We start from the raw sequence: 20,569 nt of genomic DNA, 5'->3' as shown, positions 1-20,569 counted from the left end.
GATTCGTTGATGACTGCTAAAAGTAGGACCAAATTTTCATGAGAAACAGGATATTTACAGAGTTTCAAAGTACCCACTACAAAGGTGAAAAAAGTAACTTTACAAAGTAGAAAAACCCGGCAAGTATCATAATTAAAGGGTCAAAAGTTAAGTTCATCAAACACATGTTACATGCCTCCTGATGTGATACACTTAGAAAAACACAAATGGAAAAAGGAAAACAATGGGGAAACAGATTATCAAACCTTATCATGTTAAAATACTATTATTAAAGTATTATATATTAATAATTAAAATTATACTATTAAAATATTTAAACCACATTGAAAAACAGATAAAGGTAAACTATCAAGAAAAAATGTGTCATAAAAATCAGGACAATGGCCACTCTTAGAAGAGAGGTAGAGAGTTGTATTTGAAAGGAGCAAGTGAAAACTTCTGGAGGGGTGTGGCAAGAATCTATTCTCTTTCACGATAGAGCGGTACTCATCTTACAATAATTAAGTTTATGCTTCTATGTTTTTATATGTGTTTGTTATAATGACTGCGATATATCTAATAAAACATGACAATTAAATGCCGTGTTTGATCCTGAACTGGTACTCAGATTAAAAACACAAAAGCAGCTAGGACATTATTGGTACAGCTGGAGAAATCTGAATACATATTGTTCATTAGATCATAGTTTTATACTAATGTCGTATTTTTTGAGTGTGATAAATGTACTGTTATAAAGAAACATATTCTTGTTCTTTATCTTTTGAGATGATTGCATTGAGATTATCTATTAAGATAGCTCCTTTTTTCTGACAACAGAGATTGATTTTGCAAATATTAAACCATCTTCATTTACTATTCAGTGAAGTTGCAAGATATAAAATCAATATACAAAAATCAGTTGCATTTTATCCACTAATGAACTGAAATTAAGAAAAGAATACCACTTACAACTGCATCAAAAAAGAATTTTTTAAAAACCTAAGAAAAAATTTAGCCAAGAAGTTGAAAGATTTGCACACTAAAATCATAAGACACTGATGAGAGAAACTTAAGACACAAATTAATTGGAAGACAGTTCGTGCTCATGGATTGGAAGAATTAATATTGCTGAAGTGTCCATAACTACCCAAAGCAATCTACAGATTCAATGCAATCCCTATCAAAATTCTAGTGGCAATTTTCAAAGATATAGAACAAACAATCCTAAAATTTGTATGGAACCACAAAAGACCCTAAATAGCAAAAGCAATCTTGGGAAAGAAGATCAAAGCTGGAGGCATCACATTTCCTGATTCCAAACTATATTACAAGGCTATAGTAATCAAAACTATATGTTATTGGCATAAAAAAAAAAGACAGATCAATAGAACAGAGCAGCTAGCCCAGAAATAAACCCAAGCATATATGTTCAATAAATTTATGACAAAGGAGCCAAGAATATATAATAGAAAAAGGACAGTCTCTTCAATAAATGGTGTTAGGAAAACTGGACAGCCACATGCAAAAGAATGAAACTGGACCACCTTTTGGCACATACAAAAATTAACTCAAAATAGATTAAAGATTTGAACATAAGACTTGAAACCCTAAAACTCCTAGAAGAAAACATAGGCAGTAAGCTCCTTGGCATTGTTCTTAGTGATGATTTTTTCGATTTGACACAAAAAGCAAAGGCGACAAAAGCAAAAACAAATAAGTGGGAATATATTAAGCTAAAAAGCTCTACAGCAAAGGAAGCCATCAACAAAATGAAAAGACAGCCCACTGAATGGGAGAAACTATTTGCAAATCATATATCTGATAAAAGGTTAATATTCAAAATAAGAACTAATACAACTCAATAGCAAAAAAAAACAATAAAAAAACAACAAAAAAAAAACCCACCAAAAACCAAAACCAATCCAATTGAAATATGAGAAGAGAATCTGAATAGACATTTTTTCAAAGACATGCAGATGGCCACCCAGTACATGAAAAGGCACTCAACATCAGGAAATGCAAATCAAAACCACAATGAGAAATCATTTCACACCTGTTAGAATGGCTATTACCAAAAAGATAAGAAATAACAAGTGTGGTGAAGGTGTAAAGAAAAGGGAACCCTTGTACACTATTGGTAGGAATGTAAATTGGTGCAATCACTATGGAAAACAGTACGGAGTTTCCTCAAAAAATTAAAAATGGAACTATCATATGAACCAGCAATTCTACTTCTGGGCATTTATCTAAAGGAAACAAAATACTAACTTGAAAAGACAGATGCACCTCCATGTTCAATGAAGCATTATTTACAATAGCCAAGATATGAAAACAACCTAAGTGTCCACTGATGAATGAATAAAGGAAATATGGTATGTATATACAATGGAATATTATTCGGCCATAAAACAGAAGGAAATCTTGTCATTTGTGACAACATGGATGGACCTTAAGGGCATTGTACTAAATGAAATAAGTCAGAGATCATACAAATACTGTATGATCTCACTTATATGTGAAATCTTAAAAAAAAAAAAAAAAAAGAAAGAAAGGCTAAGTTCATAGACATAGAGAACAGACTCGTGGTTGCCAGAGGTGGGGGTGGGTGAAATAGGTGAAGGTGTTCAGAGGTATAAACTAAGTAAGTCCTGGGCATGTAATGCATAGCACAGTGACAGTATAGTTAATAACGCTGTATTGTGTATTTGAAAGTTGCTAAGAGTAGATCTTAAAAGTTCTCATCACAAGAAAAGAAAATTGATAACTATGTGTAGTGATGGGTGTTAATTAGACTTATTGTGGTCATCATTTTGCAATACATACAAATATTGAATCATTATGTTATACACCTGAAACTAAAAAACAAAAAACAAAAAAAACTCATAGTCTTGGAATAAGCTCGACTTGATTGGTAAACATTATCTTTTTTGTATGTATATATAAACATATACATATACAAACACATACATTGCTAGATTCAGTTTGCTAATATTTTATTGATATTGGCATCTAAGTATGGCACTTACCATACTTAGATGCCAATATTCTACCAAAGCTGAATATGCACACCTTATGACTCCTCAGAAATGTGCATACACAGACACATTCACCAAAAGACATTTACAAGAATGTTCATGACTGCACCATTCATGAGAGCCAAAACCTAGAAACAATCTAACATCACCAGCAGAACAGATATTCTTGTCAGTGGGATATTATTCATCAGTGAAAAAGAATGAACTACTGCTAAATGCAACACAGATGAATCTTACAGACATAATGTTGAGTAAAAAAAAAAGCTATACACAAAAGAAAACATAGCATATGAGTCAATTTATAGAAAGTTCAAACGCAAGCAAAATTAAATCTACCAAGAACAGTGGTAACCTTTGAGGTGATGAATGACTATGAAGGAGACACAAGGGAGCCCTGTGGAGTGCTGGCAATACTCTCAATCTTGATCTGGGTTCTGATCACATGATTATATTCAGTTTGTAAAAATTCATTAAGCTGAACACTCAGAGCTCTGTGCTTTTCTTTCATGACAATAAAAAAAGAAATAAAGGCACCTAAAGATGAAAGTTTAAATTCATTTATACATTCTACTATAAAAAATACTTGAGAAAATATAAGACCCTTCTTATATTTTACAGTTTTAAATATCCACTACCTGGCTTTTAACTCCTTAGAGATTCACCACTGCATGTTAAAGCTCCAGCCCTATGCAGGCCTCTCACCGATTGTCCATTGGGGCCTATGGACCAAGTTTTGATGTAAAAAGGCAGGCCAGGGAGATGGGGAAGGCAGATCAGCTCCTGAGTAAGATAGTCTTACCATGATAAAAACAAGGCAAAGGGTGCCCTTAGATGAGAAATCGCAAACTTAAGGATTTTACTCAGTAGTCATCAATCTTAAGAGGTAGGTACAAACACTGTTCCAATTTTACAGATGAGGAACTGAAGCACAGAGCAGTTATGTGACTTGTCTGAGGTTATGCGCCTCGGGTTTGCTACAGCTGAGATTTGAACTTAGGTCGTCTGACTGCAGAGCCTGTGCTCCTAATTATTACCCTATCCTGACTCTCCCAGAAAGCTTTCAATTACCTCACAGAGAAAGATGGAAGGAAGATACAGAAATATTTTCGTTTTACTTTCTTTCTCCTGCCATTATCTCCTGCCATATGATGGTTCCTCTTGTGTAACAATTGCTTCTTAAGAAATGAGCTCCATCTTTCTTAATGCAAAGAGTATGAGCATGTGTGGCAGACAAAGAAAGACAAATATTGCATGATTGCACGTACATGTGAAATCTAAAGAACAAAATCAACAACAACATCAAAAGTGGAAATAAACTCATTGATACAAAGAATATTTAGATGGGAGGGGGGTTGGGAGGGAAAAAAAAGGCAAAGGGATTAAGAGGTACAAATGGATAGTTGCAGAAAAGACATGGAGATGTAGAGTGTAGAATGGGGAAGAGGGTTAATAATATTGTAATAAATATGTAAGGGGGTATAGGGTACTAGATTTAGTGGGGTCATCACTTTGCAAGTTATATGGATCTCTGATCACTATGCTGTACAACTGAAAGTGGTATATTATTGTATGCAAACTATAAGTGAAAAAAACTCATTGAATTGTACAATGTAAATATAAGCAACTAATTGTCTATTATATTTTGATGACAAAAAAAAGAATTGAAGATTTTTTTATAAAAAAAGGAGAAAAGAAATGAATGAAAAGTCAAAGTTCCCTGAAAGTCCAGTAAAAGCAGACACAGCTTAGTCAAACAGCATCATTCCCACTGCTCTACTTCCTTTTAAATTTAGTTGGTGGCATCAACACTCAAAAGAAAGGAGGAAAAAAAAAGGAAGAATTAATAAAAAGAGACTGAGAACAGCAAATGTTGTTAGGGAAGCCAAGTAAGATGAGGTCTGAGAACTGACCCCTGTGTTTAGCAATGTGATTTGTACAACAGTAAACTTAAAGCTAAAAACAACTAGTTCAAAAACAGGAATAAAGGAATTCCAGTCAAGGAATTTTGCCATAGACAGAAACTGAGAAACAAGCAATAGCTGTGGGGTGAGGAGGGATCAAAAATGGTTTCTTTAAGAAGAGAAAAAAAGCATGTTTGTGTGCTGATGGAAATGATCTCATGGGAGGGGGGGAATTAATGATTGAAGAGTGAAAAAATGTTTAAGTCACCATTAATATAACCAGTCTCCTATGCACGGACCTTGAAGGTGATTTCAATTTTTTACTCATAAAAAAAGCCAAGAAGACTATGCAGTACTTAGATCTACGTGCCTATGTGCAACTCTTTCTATAGGATAAATTCCTACGAGTGGAGCTACTGGACAGAAGGGTCTGCACATTTAATAAAGTGGTATATACTACCAAACTGTACCCAAACTGCATCAATCTGCACTTCTACCAACAGTGTATGAAAATGTCTGTTCCTCTATATTCAGCAGTATTGAATATTATCATTCCACCTACTTTTTGCAAATCTAATCTAAAAAATTCTTACTGTTGTTTGAATTTACATTTCTTCTAAAATAAAATTTAATTGTTTAGTTTGGCAGCTTCCTAAAAAGGTAAACATGAATTTACCATATGACCTAGGGATTCCATTCCTAGGTTTCTACCCAAAAGAAATAAAATATATATCCACACAGACACACAAATGTTCATAGCAGCATCATTCATAATAGTCTAAAAGTCGAAACAACACAAATGCCCATCAACTGATAAATGATCAACGAAATGAGATATATCCATACTATGGAATATATAATTCAGCCATAAAAAAAAAAAAAAAGAATAAAGTACTGATACATGTTACAACGTGGACATACCTCAAAAAATATTATACGAAGTGAAAGATGCCAGACTGCTAATGAGTATGGAGTTTCTCTTTGGGATGATGAAGATTCTAAAACTGACTGTGATGACTGCACAACTCTGTGAATATCTAAAAACCACTGAATTTTATATTTTAACCGAGTAAATTGTAAATATGGATGATATCTCAATAAAGCTTATTTTTTTAAGAATTCAATCTCGAGCACGCTATACAATAGCAGATAGAGTAGTATGACCCCAGTTTTGTAAGATATGTACATTATGTATGCATAATATATAAAATATATTAATGTATATGTATATAAAACATTCCAGAAGGGTAGAGATTAAAATATAACATGGTTTGCTCTGGATGGTACGATAACAGGGGAATGGATAATTTTTTTCACAGGAGACAAAAAAGAAATCTGTGACTCCTTTCCTTATGGGCTTTCTTCTACTCAAAGCTGGAAGTATTTGAGTATTTTATAAGGAACATATATTACTGGTTTAATCTGTTTTAAATTTTAAAATAATGAATTTTATACTACCTTCAAAATTATTAAATCGAGCCTTCTTGACTCATGATACATACCACTAGCCTGATAAATCAAGTCATTCTTTCATGCATTCTGGCCCATTTTAAAAATTAGGTAGTAATGATTATTCTAGTCACCAAATATTCCCCAACTGAATGTCCCTCTCTGAAATGACAATGGAGCACTAGAGAGTACAAACTGTTTCAACTGAAAGGTTCCAGGACAGAACAAGTGCTACTGCACAGGAAAATAAGGGCCTGTTAAAGAAGCAGAGGACAGAGCGATCTAGCATACACTCTCAAGCAGAACTCCAAATCCAGGCGGCCTTTACCTTCTTTTATTCAACTGTGAAAGCAACAATAACTAGCTTTCTGAAAGCCATCCCCAAAGGAAAGCTAGTCTTTTGTAGGCAGTGGAATCTGGAAGTGAGATACTGGGAGAGGCAGTAGCATGTCTGCACCCAGAAAACTTTTGGGTATGCAGTTTAGCCACAAGAATAAGCTACCAAAACCTAGAGGGAAAATACTGTATAAAAACTCAGAGAAAGAGGGAAATATCCTCTCCAAATTTTCTGTAGGATGCCTTCCAGAAAAAAGTACTTTTGAAATGTGGGGATTTTATTTTAGAATGAGTAAAACACTTAAATTGAATATATGTTGCTAACTAGTAATGAGTCTGTTATTGCCTTATTATGAAAATAATCACATGCAATGCGAAAATTTATAGTTTTACAGAAAACTATAAAGAGTATAAGTAAAGCAGTTATGACAGTTCTGGTTTTAAATTCATGAAGCAATGGAGAGTCAAACTGTTTTTTTACATTGTGCTCCACCTTCCTCTCCAGTCACACTCACCACGGCTCCACTAGCCAATACTCACCACCCAGCAGTGACTATTATACAGTTTGTTTATATCCTTCCAGATAATGCAATTATATCTAAAATGTATACGACTGTAGAATTTTTATGTAAAACTATCTACATTTATTAAAAAAAAAACACAGACTATAAACTAGCAAAAGTAACTACTCAACAAATGTAAATAAAGGAACTGACTTGGGTCTAGACCTCATTAACCCTAGGTAAATGCATTTAAATTCCTTTAAGTATGGGTAAATTTTCTCATTTTAATTCATGAAATTATTGTCATTTATTATTTATATAATAATCATCCATAATGGCTAAAAGTAAGTTTGCCATCTATACAACAACCTGGTTAGTGGTAAGAACAGGGCTCTGAATCTGGACTGCCTAGGTTCAAATCCTGCTGTGTCATCTACCAATAGTGAAACCTAAGGCAAGTTGTAATCTCTCTTACCTCAGTATTCTCATCTGTAAAATGAGGGTAATAACAGTACTATTCCCTCATGTTGTTCTGAGGATTAAGTGACTTATTTATACATAAAATGTTCTGAATGACATTTGGCATATAATAACAACCATACAAAGACAAGCTAAAACTACCTCATCCTTTAAAAACAATGTTCATTTCATTAAAGATATTATATTCAAAAACTTTCCACTTTTATCAAAAAAGAATTACATGAAAGTATACAATGCAATTGCATTAAAATATAAAATATAGCCTCACATACCTGTTTGGAATACAAGTTCTTTGCCTCCTACACCTGCTGCCTCCAGGTTAATAAATGCACGAATCAAGCTGGCCCAGGGGTGCTGAGTAATGAAACCATGACTAGCCTGAATGAGAAGGAAAAAACCAAATATAGGTTACACAACATGAAATGATCAAAGTCTCTGTTTTGCTATTTTGCTTATTTTAAAGACAGAACTATGTTGATAAGAGGAAAAATAGGAAAATAAACATTTTTTTCAAAGACTGTATCTGAAGACATCTATCTGTTTATCTCTCTATGTATAATGGCTATGTGCAGTTTGCTGAGTGGAAAGTCACCATCACAGAAGGCAGCCTGATTTCCATGAGTGGTGCCAAACAAAATCCTTAGTAAGTGTGAGGCTGTGCAAAAGAAAGGGCAAAAAAATAGGAGAAGGGACAATCCACATGGTTGAATATTCATGCGGTATGCCTGCCTCAAAACATCTCTGAAACTCCAGCGTGAAAGAAAACTGAGGTGAATAATTATGCCATCACAGAGACCTTTTATGAATCACAGACTGACAAGATGATCCGTTCTAAGTTGAATTTTTAAATGCTGAACATGAGTACACAACTGGCTGTAGAATTTTTAAAGTACTTCCCAGTACAATATTTCTTTTGCATATGATTTTATGATACTACTCAGATGAATAATCAAATGTGTTAATTATTATTATTTTTTATTATTATTCAAGCCTAGTATTTAAAACAGTAAAATCTCACCTGCAAGACATTTTCCTCAGCACCATTAAAAAGAAATATGACAGCATGACGTAAGGCTTCTGAAGATGTCGACAAGACACGAAGGACTTCCAGCATCACTGAACAGCTAACTGCATCATCACTGGCACCTTCAAATCAGAAACACAGATTTGCTTCTCTGATTTCACAACCCTTACAGTATGAATCATCAAGGCTAGGAATGAAGTTTTCTCATCAAGGAACCATAACAGAGCTGCAAGACGAGAAGCATAGCTCTGTTACCATAAGGTGGCAATTACACCCACCAGCAATAAATTCCATGAAGGCAAGGATTTTTGCCTGGTTTGTTTGTTGACTTACTCTTAATGTCTAGAACCATGCCTAGCCAAGAGTAGCCACTCAATTAGTAGCTGTTGAATAATTAACCAGGTAAGGCCTAAATTAATTCTGAAAACTAGCATTCTCGTCAACCCAAAGCAATTTGTTCCCTTCTTTATCTTTATTCCACAACCTCTGTAATAGTCTCACTTCTGGTGTTCATAGCTTCCTAGATCATCTCCCCCCACTGCCCATTCCTTTCCTGCTTGTTTTCCTGCCAAAATCATAAAAGCTGAAGATCACTCTGCATACACAGAGTAGTCAGTTTGGACGGTATAGCATTTTTAAAGTTTCTCCAAGGAACCTCAGACACAGGAAAGAAGACTAATGACCTAAGTAGTATCCCTCATCCCAGCACTGATAAAGGAGAGGACCTCATCGAATCTCAACTTCTTGATTCAGAAACTTTATATATTAATTCAAGGTGATTATAATGATGACTTTAGTGCCTTGACTTTTTAGAAAAGTACTGTAAGAGGTAGTTAAAGAAACTGGATATTTGCTATAAGGAATTATTTTTTAAGTGAGATAATGCATGGTATTACAAACGTATCAGAAAAGAGTCCTTATCTTTCAGTGATATAGACTGAAATACAGAGAAATTGATAGAGCTGAAACCTGCTTCAAAATAATCAAGGGTTGCAGGAGTGGGGTAAAGAAACAAGATCAGACTGTCCAAGCTGGGTGACAGGTACACCCAGGTTCATTAAACAATTCTGCTTTTGTACATATTTGAAATTTTCCATAATAAAAAGTTTAAAGACTAATAACCCAGAGAAGAGTATTTCTGGGTTTATACATTGGGAGGCATGGTGCTACAGAGTTTAGCATGGGTTTTAAAGTAAGAAAGACTTGGAAGTAAATTCTAGCTATCATTTATCCCACAACTGCCTGGTATAGAGACAAGGCTAATGACACCTACCCCACAGGTGTACTGTGAGGATTACAAGATAATGTCGTCGGCACTCAGTGTTTTTCCTTCTTCTCTTTGCAAATTTAAGGCTCTGCAGCTAGCTAAAATGCTTGTTTTGGCACTGTTAAATTTCAGACTCCATTCCTACTCAAGACACTATTGCCTATTAGTTGTCTTGGCAGTAATTACTGAATTGTATTTTAATTAAAGTGAACTAAAGTAATAACTAATTACTATCAAGCTATCAGTAAAAAGTGCTGCCTTCTCAAAACCAAATAAAATTAATGGTTTTTAACTTTAAGGCTGTGAGTTATTTCAAAATAAGAAGCAAACCACAAAATTTTCTTTATTCAAAGGGAAACTGAAAGAGACATATCTATATATGGATGATTAAAATTTTAAACTATTTATCCTCTTTTAATGGTCTTGTTATCTGAGAACAGAACTAGAGAAGGTCAAATATATTTACGTGAAATAAAATTAGAGGGCAGTATCTATAAGGGCTGGATGGTTAATCAACATCTCTTTCCCATTTAGAATTAACTCTGAAATTGAAGTCACCTCTAAAATAACTCAATGTCTCTTCTACCATCAACCTGGAACCACAAAGCAAACACAATAAGATATTTAAGGCCTTTCTGTGGGTAACATTACTCCTAATTGGTATCAGTTTCTAAGGTCCAGATATATTGCTATGAAGAACTTTTTAAAAAAAAAAAAATACCTGTTTCAATTATTAGTTCATCCACTGAAAGGATTCAGGTGTAGTCTATTTTATGAGTAGATTTTTTACCTACTTTATTACTGACAGAAATGCCCTTGAGATTGTTGGTATAGGTATTCTTATAAAATTTTAATTTGAGTTCCAGTGACACACAAAAATGCCATCCTTTCATTATTAGACTCCATACATATGATTTGTAACATTTGGCACTATGTTTCTGATACTCATATACACATCTTTCTTACATAATGCTCTTAAATAACTGAGGTGTTAATTTGGCCCTTCCTAGAATTCAAGAATCATAATAGTGGGCAAAGAGTGACACTTACTTTATTACTGCTTTGAAATAGGCATGAAAGACCACTGGTTTCCCTAGCATATGCAAAGGTATTTCTGAATTTAAACAGATGGCTGTATCACTGACTTTTTTAACATCTTGAAAAAATACTTAATAGAATATGACTATTTCATAATATAATGTCATTGGGATATTGCGCCAATATTGAACTGAGGGAAGGATGTCATTTTCTTCTCATGCTACAAATGCATGGTCAATTTCTCCTACCCTAAACAATTCACATTGGTTCTGCTGACCTCTCTACTGACAGTCAACAACTCATCTTTTTCACCAAATTACTCTGTACTCCATGCGCTCAATCCACTGTTGTGTTGAAAACACAATTTTTTTTTTCAAATCTGACTGCTTTTACATGTAATCTTGAAAATATGTGTAGACTGATATTTTTAAAAGCATGTTACACTCTAAATACAATTGGCAAGCTTTCTGATTAAAGATATCCTAGGATGAATCACTCAATCAAGCAAATAAATTTTATTTTAAATTTTGTATAATTCTAGATGATCATATTGGGCCTGCTATAGTTCAAGCATTCTGGAAATATTGATGTTCAATAACAATTAATAGCAAAAAAAAAACCCCAAACAAACAAACAAAAAAATTTTTCATGCCAGGCACTAGTCTATGTTTTTCTTATAAAACTTATAAAGCAATGCAAATAGGAAAGTACTATTACTATCTCCATCTTACAGATCAGAAACTAAGGAAAGGAGAGGTTAAGTAGTTTGCCAAAGGGAACATTAATTCTCCTTCCTTTCAAATGTAGCTAAAGAACTGACTGGCCAGTAACCCAGCATTTGATTCCACCTCTGTCTCTGATCAATGGTCATCAGTAAAGTTTATTTCTGTCAAACAAGGGGGTTGATGCTATCTCAGGTCTTGTCTACCTCTAAAATGCTATGATTCCATTGTAAAATGCTATCTTCTATTCTTCCCTACTTATAATCTCTTAATTACTGAAAACATTTTCCTGATGAGTCTTATTTTTTTAATGGCAGTTCAATTTAGGGATTCTCATTCGTTCAAAGTATTATGTCAGACACTGTCTTAAACATTAAGTATTCTATTTTGACAAAGTATTTTCAGAGGAAGATTTATAGATTAATGAGGTACTGTAAAAGTATGGTATCCTCAGTGGAACAAAATTCTTACTTTTCGCATCTACAGAAACTGCTAGATGTCCTCCAAACCATGTGTCCTATGAAGGCAAGGATTGTTTTTTTTTATCCCATATCGCCAAAGCCTAGTACAACACCTAGCTGAGTAAACACTTGAAATTGCAGAACCTAACTCCAGGACTCAGAGATGCTTACTGGTAACACTGATAAAGCTACTTCGGGAACATTCCATGTCCTGTCACTGGACTCCCGGCACTAATGTTTAAATAAATAAGTAAATAAATAAATAAAGCACTTTCAGAGAATAGCAAGGGGTTAGATCTTAAACTAAATGACATTCTCATTATCCTGCCTGCTATCACAAATAAGGTTTTGTCCAAGAAAATGGTGTCCCACAATTGCCCAAGCAGCTTGGTGTTAATAAGCTTTGTGGGCTGTGATAATTTCAAAATGACTAAAAAACAGGAACATACCTGGTGAGTTTGCCACTGAGTCAAAATGACAGTTAGCTAGAACAGCATGCTGGGCTCCATCTCTGGGTTCCAGCTTTACCACGACGTTGGTGATGTTGTCATAGTAGCTTGTAAAACCTCCTAAGAAATCAATGCTAAAGGAGCCTGTGGGCCGCTGTACATCTACTGAAATCTTGTGAAGGCTGTTGCTTTGAATTTCAATCAGTTTAATCTGTTCCAAAAGGTAACGCACCGTCAGAATTTCATTTTCTGGACTTCCTGTAGTCCTGGGGCCAATGGATGTTATATGTTCAAGATAATCCCTGGAAGTGACCAAAAGAATGACGACAAAGTGTGCTAGGCTTAAGACTAACACTTAGCACAGAAGAACTCTTCCTCTACACGTCCCCTCACTCCCAAAACAAGTTGACTTCTCACATAAAAAGGCTGCCTTTTATTATTTCAGGTACTCTGTGAAAAATCACTTGTAAAGTTCCATCATTTCATTTTGTCTCCCATGAATTCAGCCCTTGGGAGTTTTCTTTATTCTCCCACTCCCAACTTCTCCCAATCCCCATTTGAAATCAATACAAAGACCAAGTATTCTAGTCAAAATGTGTAACTGCTAAAAACTAGACAGGACAGAATGCAACTTCATTGTGCCACTCTCTGGAGGGTTACTGATTCTGGGTTACCAAAACTAATAAGTGATGACAATTAAGTCATCACTAAATAAACAAACAATAACAAAAAAAAAAAACGCTTTTGATTGTGAAGAATGGACTCAGCCCTCTAGTATACACACAAGGCCTAAATAACCTCAATTTAGGCCAAAACAAACAAAAAATATTTTGTCTTTTCACTGCATTCCAAGTGGAGGAAAAAAGGCGGGTAGGGGAAGCGTGTTCCAGAAAGTCCTTAATAAAACAAGCTTCCAGCACTTTGTGTTCAAAGAAAGTTTTCAAAGTACAGTGGCTTTTGAAAACTGCTAGCTTATGATTTTTTGAGCTCTGACACACTCAGGTTACAATACCTTTGATATAATCACCTTTCCTAGCACACTTAATGGTGTATTAAAAAAAAAAAAAAGTTAAACTTTACACACTAGGGGCCCAAAGACAACCTCCAGGAATCTGAGAACTTCTGAAATTATAAAATTTTGAAGTGCAGTCTTCCAGGTTGAGCCTCCATAGCTTTCAGGTTTGAGTACTGTGAACCTTAAAAAGTTGGACCACTGCATTATTTCTTTCCGATACCTCATCAGGATCCGACTTTATAAAACTGTTTAAGCATACAAATTTCACTCTCCATTTCATTTGGAAAGCAGCAGCGCTAGCAAAAAGTGGAAGTTGCTCCAGAAAATGAGGGACCGACTAACAACCAAACCACGTGCAAGTGGGACGAAAAGGGAGTGGAAAACAAGCGCAATCCCCCTGGCCTTCCCCATCTGTACCACCAGCCTATTCGGGGGCCACGCAAGTCCCCGTCCTGTAAATTGGGACTCCAGAAGAGGGTGGAGCAAGGCCACCCCACCTCATGTGCAGCAGGGCGGTGCCGGCGAGCCTGAGCGGTCCCGCTGGGGCGGGTGCACACAGGTGCGGTGCCCGGGCTCTGGCAGGCGACCCACGGGGGACGCGCGGGCCGGGAGGGTGAGGCCGGTACCTGGCTTGGCGCGCGTCGAACTCCCTGTGGTGCCCAGTGGCCCCAGGCAGCACGAGCTGCTGCAGAGAGAGCTGCACGAGCGTCCGCAGCGCGAGCAGGTAGAGGGCTAGCCCCAGCGCCGCGCGCGCCTCGGACAGTCCGGTCCCCGCAGCCTGACTCGCGCCAGCGCTGCCCGCCGCGCTTCGCTTCCGCGTCCTCACGCCGCCGCCGCACGCGTCTGCCAAGGGCTCCTGCGCCGGGGCCTCCCTCTCCGGTTGCCGCAAGGCCGCCGAGCCGTCCCGGCGCTCCCCTCCGATGCGGTGCCGCCTCACGGCCGCCGACTCCGAACCCCACTCCATGGCTACCAGCCTCAGAGCCAGCCCAACCGCTCCAGCCCGCGACAGCCCCGGGAGCAGCCGTGGCTACCGCAGCGCCTCCTAGTGAGCGGACGGAAACTGCAGAGGGCCAAACTTCTTCTGATTGGCCCGTCCCGCCGCGGAGACCCAGACTGTTTGAACCCATCACCAGTGGGCACCGCGGAGGGGCCCGCCCAGGCTAGCCATAATGGGTGTGCCTTCTCCTACAGGGCTTTCCTGCCTGGGATGGGAGAGAGATTTCCAAATTGAAAGATAACCATAAACCTAGAAACGTGAAAAAAATGAGAAACTGCTTTTAAAAGAATGCACATGGTGCACCAGGCAGATGAAGGCAATGCCCCTGCTTTTGGAAGGAGCGTTAGAATAGGCTCTGGAAATTGTAGGCTCCTGGTTCTTAATATTAGAAATAGGACCGCGCCAAGAAGTCCCAGCCTTATGCTTCCACATACATAATCTAATAATAGATCTTCATAACCATGTGATGTAACCAGTACTATCATTGCCTCCATTTAACAGGTGAAGAAAAATAATAGCTATTATTTATTCAATACCTGCCATAAGCCGAGCACTGTGCTAAGTGTTTTAATACATTATCTCATTTGATTCTCATAAGAACCCTGAAAGCGAAACATATTTATTCCCACTTAATAGCTGAGGAGCTTACAGGTAACAGCTGAAGAACTTAAATCTAAATCAGTGGGCTACCAAAACAGCACTCTGTTCCTCTACTAAATATGGCAATCTCAAAAGCGATCATCTAGTCTTCTTCCTGCCTCATAATGTAATGAACCTCTCTGCTTCAAAGCTCTGCGTCTCCAGCTCAGATTTGCTGCAGCACCATGACCATTAACATAGAGACCAACTGAGAAGGTGCACTGCCAGTTCTGCTTCAGCCTACAGCTCAGGCCCACCAGACACGAGGGTGCTCCTTATTCTTAGCTCTTCAGCTGGCCTCTTTCAACATCCTTCCTACTCACCACCTTTCCTTCTCCAACAGGATCTTCTTACATGCTGTTGGAGTTGCTTGGAATGTTCTTCCTTCCCATCATTGCCTAGTCAACTCCAGTTTAATTTTCAAATGTCAGTTCAAGTGATATTTCCTAATCTAATGAAGCCAGTTTTTCCTATTGGTAGGATCTCATAGCACGATAGTATGCATGTGATTATTTAATGTCTTCCTCATTGAACTGTAAGCTCCATGAAGGCAGAAATCATGAATGGCTTTGCTCGCCATTGTATTCCCTCCTCTTAATACAAAGCATGACATGTAGTATGTAATCTATAAATATTTCTTGGGCGAATACATGAAAACAAATTTATAACATCAGCATATGTTTAGTTTGATAAGGTCCTTTTTAGTCAGTAAGGTTCATGAAGTCAAAGACTATGTCTATCTTATTTATTCATTACTATGTTCCCAGGACTTAGCTCTGTGCCTAGCCTATGGTCATCACTCAATACATATTTGTTGAATGAGAAAATGAATATATATTTATCTTTTATAAGAGCCAACTCTCTTGCTAGTTTCTTTCCAAAAGCTCTAGCACCTCCACCATCTTTGAAAGATAACACCTCAGAGACAACTCTGTCCACTGCAGCATAACAAGATGTGGGGGTCTCTGGTTCCTAAGTGAAGAGTACAAATGTCTCATGGTCTTTTAAGTTTTATTTATTTTATGCTGTCACTTGCTGAACTGGGCGGGTGTCAGAAAACCTAGGGATAAGGTGCACCTACTAAGAGCCGTGTTACTGGTAAAATCATTTGAGCTCTACTTTTCTGAATGGATAATGTAAGTTAAGCACTTCTGACAATATTGCATGGGAGACAATGCACCATATTAGAAAAAAAAAAGCCTGGCTGCTGGAGTCAGAGTTCTTGAATCGGAAACTTCAATACACATGGCATTATGCAAGTTAGCCGCAGAATCTCACTGTCCTTATCTGTGATAATGGACATAATGCCTGCCTTAGAGGGCTTCAATGAGGATTAATCAGCTAATACATGTGAAAGAACCTCACACATAAGTCTCATTAAATGCTATTGTCCAGAATTTTTTCTTTATACAATCTTTTGCAAATTGGATTAAAAGCCATTTTCCTATCATGATAATCAGAAAACCCTAGGTGGTGGAAGTTGAGTTTTTATAATTGGGGCCTTGGAAGGCAGTTTTTCTCCAGACTTGTGTAAACTATGGTATTCACATTTGAATATTTTCAAGCTACCAGTTATTGGATATTTACTTTATGTCAGATGCTGATCGAGGTGGGGGAAACGCAAAGAACAAGTCAATGTTTCTACCTTCTCAGAGCTTATATTCTAGTGGAGAGGCAATAAACTGTGTGTGTGTGTGTGTGTGTGTGTGTGTGTGTGTGTGTGTGTGTGTGTATTTGTGGGTGAATAAAATGTCAGATAAAGTGCTACGAAGAAAAATAAAGCAGGGAATTGAGAGTGACTGAGGCTGCTGTTTTAAGTAGGGTGATCAAGAAAGGTCTCTCTGAGGAGATGACATTGGAGGTGGCCTGAATGAAGTGAGGAATGGAGCCATAAAAGCCTGAGGAAAGAATGTTTCAAAGAGAGGGAAATAAACTGGGATATTCGGAAGCAACACTGAGTAGGGCATGTAGCTAAAGCAGCCTGAGCAAAGGAGCGTAGGGGTCAGTGGCAGAGGGAAGGTCAGAAAAGTAGGCAGGGGCCAATGCAAGGAGGGCAATGCAAGGAGGGCCTCCTGGACTCTAGAATGGTTTTGAGCAGTGAAGTTTATGCTCTAAGTTGTTTTACGACTTTGCTCAGAGTCTCGGTGGCGGGCAAAGGAGCACAATGACCACGCCTAGATTAATAAAAGACTTTGCTAATGTCTGGCCTTTGAAGTTTGGGGCTGTTGAGCTGTAGTTTTATTTGTGTGGGAAGTAGACCACAGTAATTGAAACACATTCTAGTTCCCAGATATCATATGGCTGATGAGGATGGAACAAGATGTGAAAGGTTTCAGCTGTCCCATCTGGGGAGCTGTTGATCACTAGGATTGATTCAATTCATTTTACTTGGCAGTAAAATGTGTGTCTCTTTAGGACGAAGTGAGAGCCAGACTTACTGAAAGGCACAGAGATGTCCCAAGTCCCTTCGGTTTTACCATCTCTTCAGTATTTCCTAGTAACCTAGCTAAGATGAGTGGAAGGGGATGTGAGCTGTCAGGATTCAGGTGAATTGCCAATCTCTGTCTTCCACAGAGTTCATCCCATAGCCTATGTGCATCTTTCCTTGGAAGAGGGACTGCAATGGCACTTGGTGAAAGTTCTCTGGGACTGAGGCTGGCAGGACATCTACCTGATGTTACAGGGATATGAAAATCAAGGGAGGTGCCATACCAGGAAGTAAGAAGAGATTCAAACCAGTTGCCAAAGACTGAAGCAGATGTCCAAAGCTGACAGGCAGAGTGAGTCAAAGATTGAAAAATCAAAGCCAAGTTTCCAAAGGCAAAATAAATCCTGGGAAAATACTGTAGACAGGTACTATTGCCTACAGCTGGGTTTTATGTGCTCACTGAGATGGTATGAGGGTGGGCCAGCTTTGTTTTAAGGGCCAGGGATGAAGGCTCATGTCCAGATTCATAGTCACCATTAGGGTTTTGTTTTTGTTTTGGTTTGGTTTGGTTTGGTTTGGTTTGGTTTAGATCCCTTCAGGCTGAACCCGGGGCTTCCTAACTGCAAAGCTCTGCAATAGAACGTTCAGAAGCCGGTGGCAATGGTCAATTACGGGGAGCACCTTCAGTAAGCCGGGCAGCCTAGAAGTTGCAGCGCTGGCAGCAAAGGGCATTCTGAAGGGTACATAGGCCAGATCTGTAAGTCTCCTTTTGCTTCAGAGCTTTTCTACCCCCGTAAGCCATAAGAGAGGGATGGTGCCCCACTTTTAACTTCTTTTCAATCTTCTGGTTGGTCTTTCCTGCCCCCTAATTTCATGTAGCTTGTGGCCACTAAGGAGTTAGAAAAACAGCCCAGCTGCATTACTAGTTGAAGCCTTCATGGCAGATTACCCTTTCCCATGGCCAATTAGAAAGGAAATTCTTTGATTTTTGAAAGAACTTATATCTAGCTAAAAAGAAACTTTGGAAACAAATGGGTTTGAGAAAATTGGCTCTTTGGGGGAAAGAAAATCGATTGGAACCTCACACCATATTACACACTGAAAAAAAAAGTAGAATTCAGAATTAAATAACTTTTTTAACCAACAAGAAATAAGGTAAACATAATTAAACAATTATAATAATTAAGACTCAAAATGGACAAGGACTCTAATCAGAAAAGAAGTGGGAGAAATCATAAAGGGAAAAATCACATGTTGACTAGACAAAATTGAAAACTTCTATATGTCAAAAACAATCACCCAAAATATGAAAGTCAAATGACAAACATTATTTTCAATAAATTTTTTTAAAAAGGGAATAATATACTTTATATTCTGTCTGTCTCTCTCTGTCTCTAAATATAGATTTAATTTATATATTTATATTAGATAATTTAATAGATATATTTAATTTAATATATATTAAAAATCTATAAGAAAAATACCAATGCCTCAATAGAAAAATATGGAAACCAGTTACCCTTTGGATAAAAGGAACATGTGAAAATGTGGACCATTTTTAACTTATCGCATTGAAAAAGTTTTTGTGTTTTGTTTTAAACTATAAAATGCTCTGCTGACACAAATTTAATTGATAGACACTTTTATATGATACGGGCAGGTTATGTGTTGAAAGGACCTTTCTGGAAAGCAATTTGACAAGACGTACCAGCAGCGTTAAGATAATTCACAATTTTTGATGTAGTATTTTCATATATAGGAATATACTGAAGATGTAATAAGAAAAAAAGGAAAATGCAAAAGAATTTTCATCTATAAAAATCAAATATGTGGAAACTGCTTCAGCATATAAAAATAAATATAGTATATCCAGAGTGTGGAATGTCATGTAGTATTAAATACAACATTACCAAAATCTATTCAATAACGTGAGAGAAATGTTGTTATAAATATTAATAGAAAGAAAGAATAAAGATACTAAATCGAATTGATAAAGCATATATTGTATGAATAGTAAATACATGGAAGCAAGGACAGTGGTTATCTGTGGGTGGGTGTTTTCCTTCCTTATTCATTTCTCTAATTCCTACCTTTTCTACCATGAGCTCAGAGCTCCCTGTAAGAGCCTTGGGCATGGGGTCAGGCTCCTCAGCCCTGTAACCAGGAAGACAGTTAAAATCTATTGCATTTTGATCCTTGGGAAGACAGTTTATAATTTGATTCTAACATGAATGCAATCCAACCAGGGAACACAATGTCAAAAAGCTCATCTTTGTTTCGTGTTCCTTAAGCACATTTTTAGACTGAAAAGCTTAGGGTAAAGATTCAGCAATTAATCCATAAAAAGCAATAAAAAAGTTTTTGAGAGAATTTTTATATAATTATTCTTTCAATTCAGCCTGTGACGCAGAAAATTGACGAGTATAGTTTTCTAATTGGCTTTGGAGTTTGAATTTTCTTTTCCCTCCTTCATAGCACATTCCTTGTATTGGAGGAAGAGCTGAAAATCTCTAGAGATTTATTTGAGGGTCACATACCCAGGCCTTTGCCTTTCTCCCTGGACTGGAGGATGACTCAGCAATTTGGGGGCTGGGGAAAGCTGACTCCATGCTACAGCTCTGTCGTTTTAGTCTGTTAAAAATTAATAAGTGTGTGCTCTGCCAGGTCTTGGTGCATTTAGAAGTGCATGCCCAGAGACCCTGTTTCTGCCTGAGCCCCACTCTAGGAAGCTATCTCCTCCTGCAGCCCCTTGAACTCTTGCAGACTCTGGCCTGGACTTGTTTCACTTAGCCTGTGAGCCAGTGACCTTCCTTGAGTCCTTACCGGTCAAAAGTAGCCTCTACAAC

The 20,569-nt window shown here is 37.3% G+C and overlaps 1 protein-coding gene across 2 annotated transcripts in view; it reads right to left on the bottom strand.

Moving 5' to 3' along the window:
• The window catches only part of ERMP1 (endoplasmic reticulum metallopeptidase 1), a 45,693-nt gene extending 30,982 nt beyond the window's left edge, over positions 1–14,711 (bottom strand). The window contains exons 1-4 of one of the 2 annotated variants that reach the window (XM_006918372.3): positions 14,286–14,711; positions 12,645–12,946; positions 8,702–8,829; positions 7,956–8,061 (exon numbers count right to left, since the gene is read on the bottom strand). In XM_006918372.3, the coding sequence (XP_006918434.1) occupies positions 7,956–8,061; positions 8,702–8,829; positions 12,645–12,946; positions 14,286–14,623 (874 nt within the window). In that variant the 5' untranslated portion in view covers positions 14,624–14,711. Of the gene's footprint in view, positions 1–7,955; positions 8,062–8,701; positions 8,830–12,644; positions 12,947–14,156; positions 14,178–14,285 lie in introns of those variants that run through there. The other variant, XM_025051459.1, reaches the window with a different exon arrangement.
• Between the last annotated feature and the right edge of the window lie 5,858 nt (positions 14,712–20,569).

This window comes from Pteropus alecto, unplaced genomic scaffold (genome assembly GCF_000325575.1).
Source record: "Pteropus alecto unplaced genomic scaffold, ASM32557v1 scaffold95, whole genome shotgun sequence".
Taxonomy (NCBI): domain Eukaryota; kingdom Metazoa; phylum Chordata; class Mammalia; order Chiroptera; family Pteropodidae; genus Pteropus; species Pteropus alecto.
This window is presented reverse-complemented; position numbering and strand designations above follow the sequence as displayed.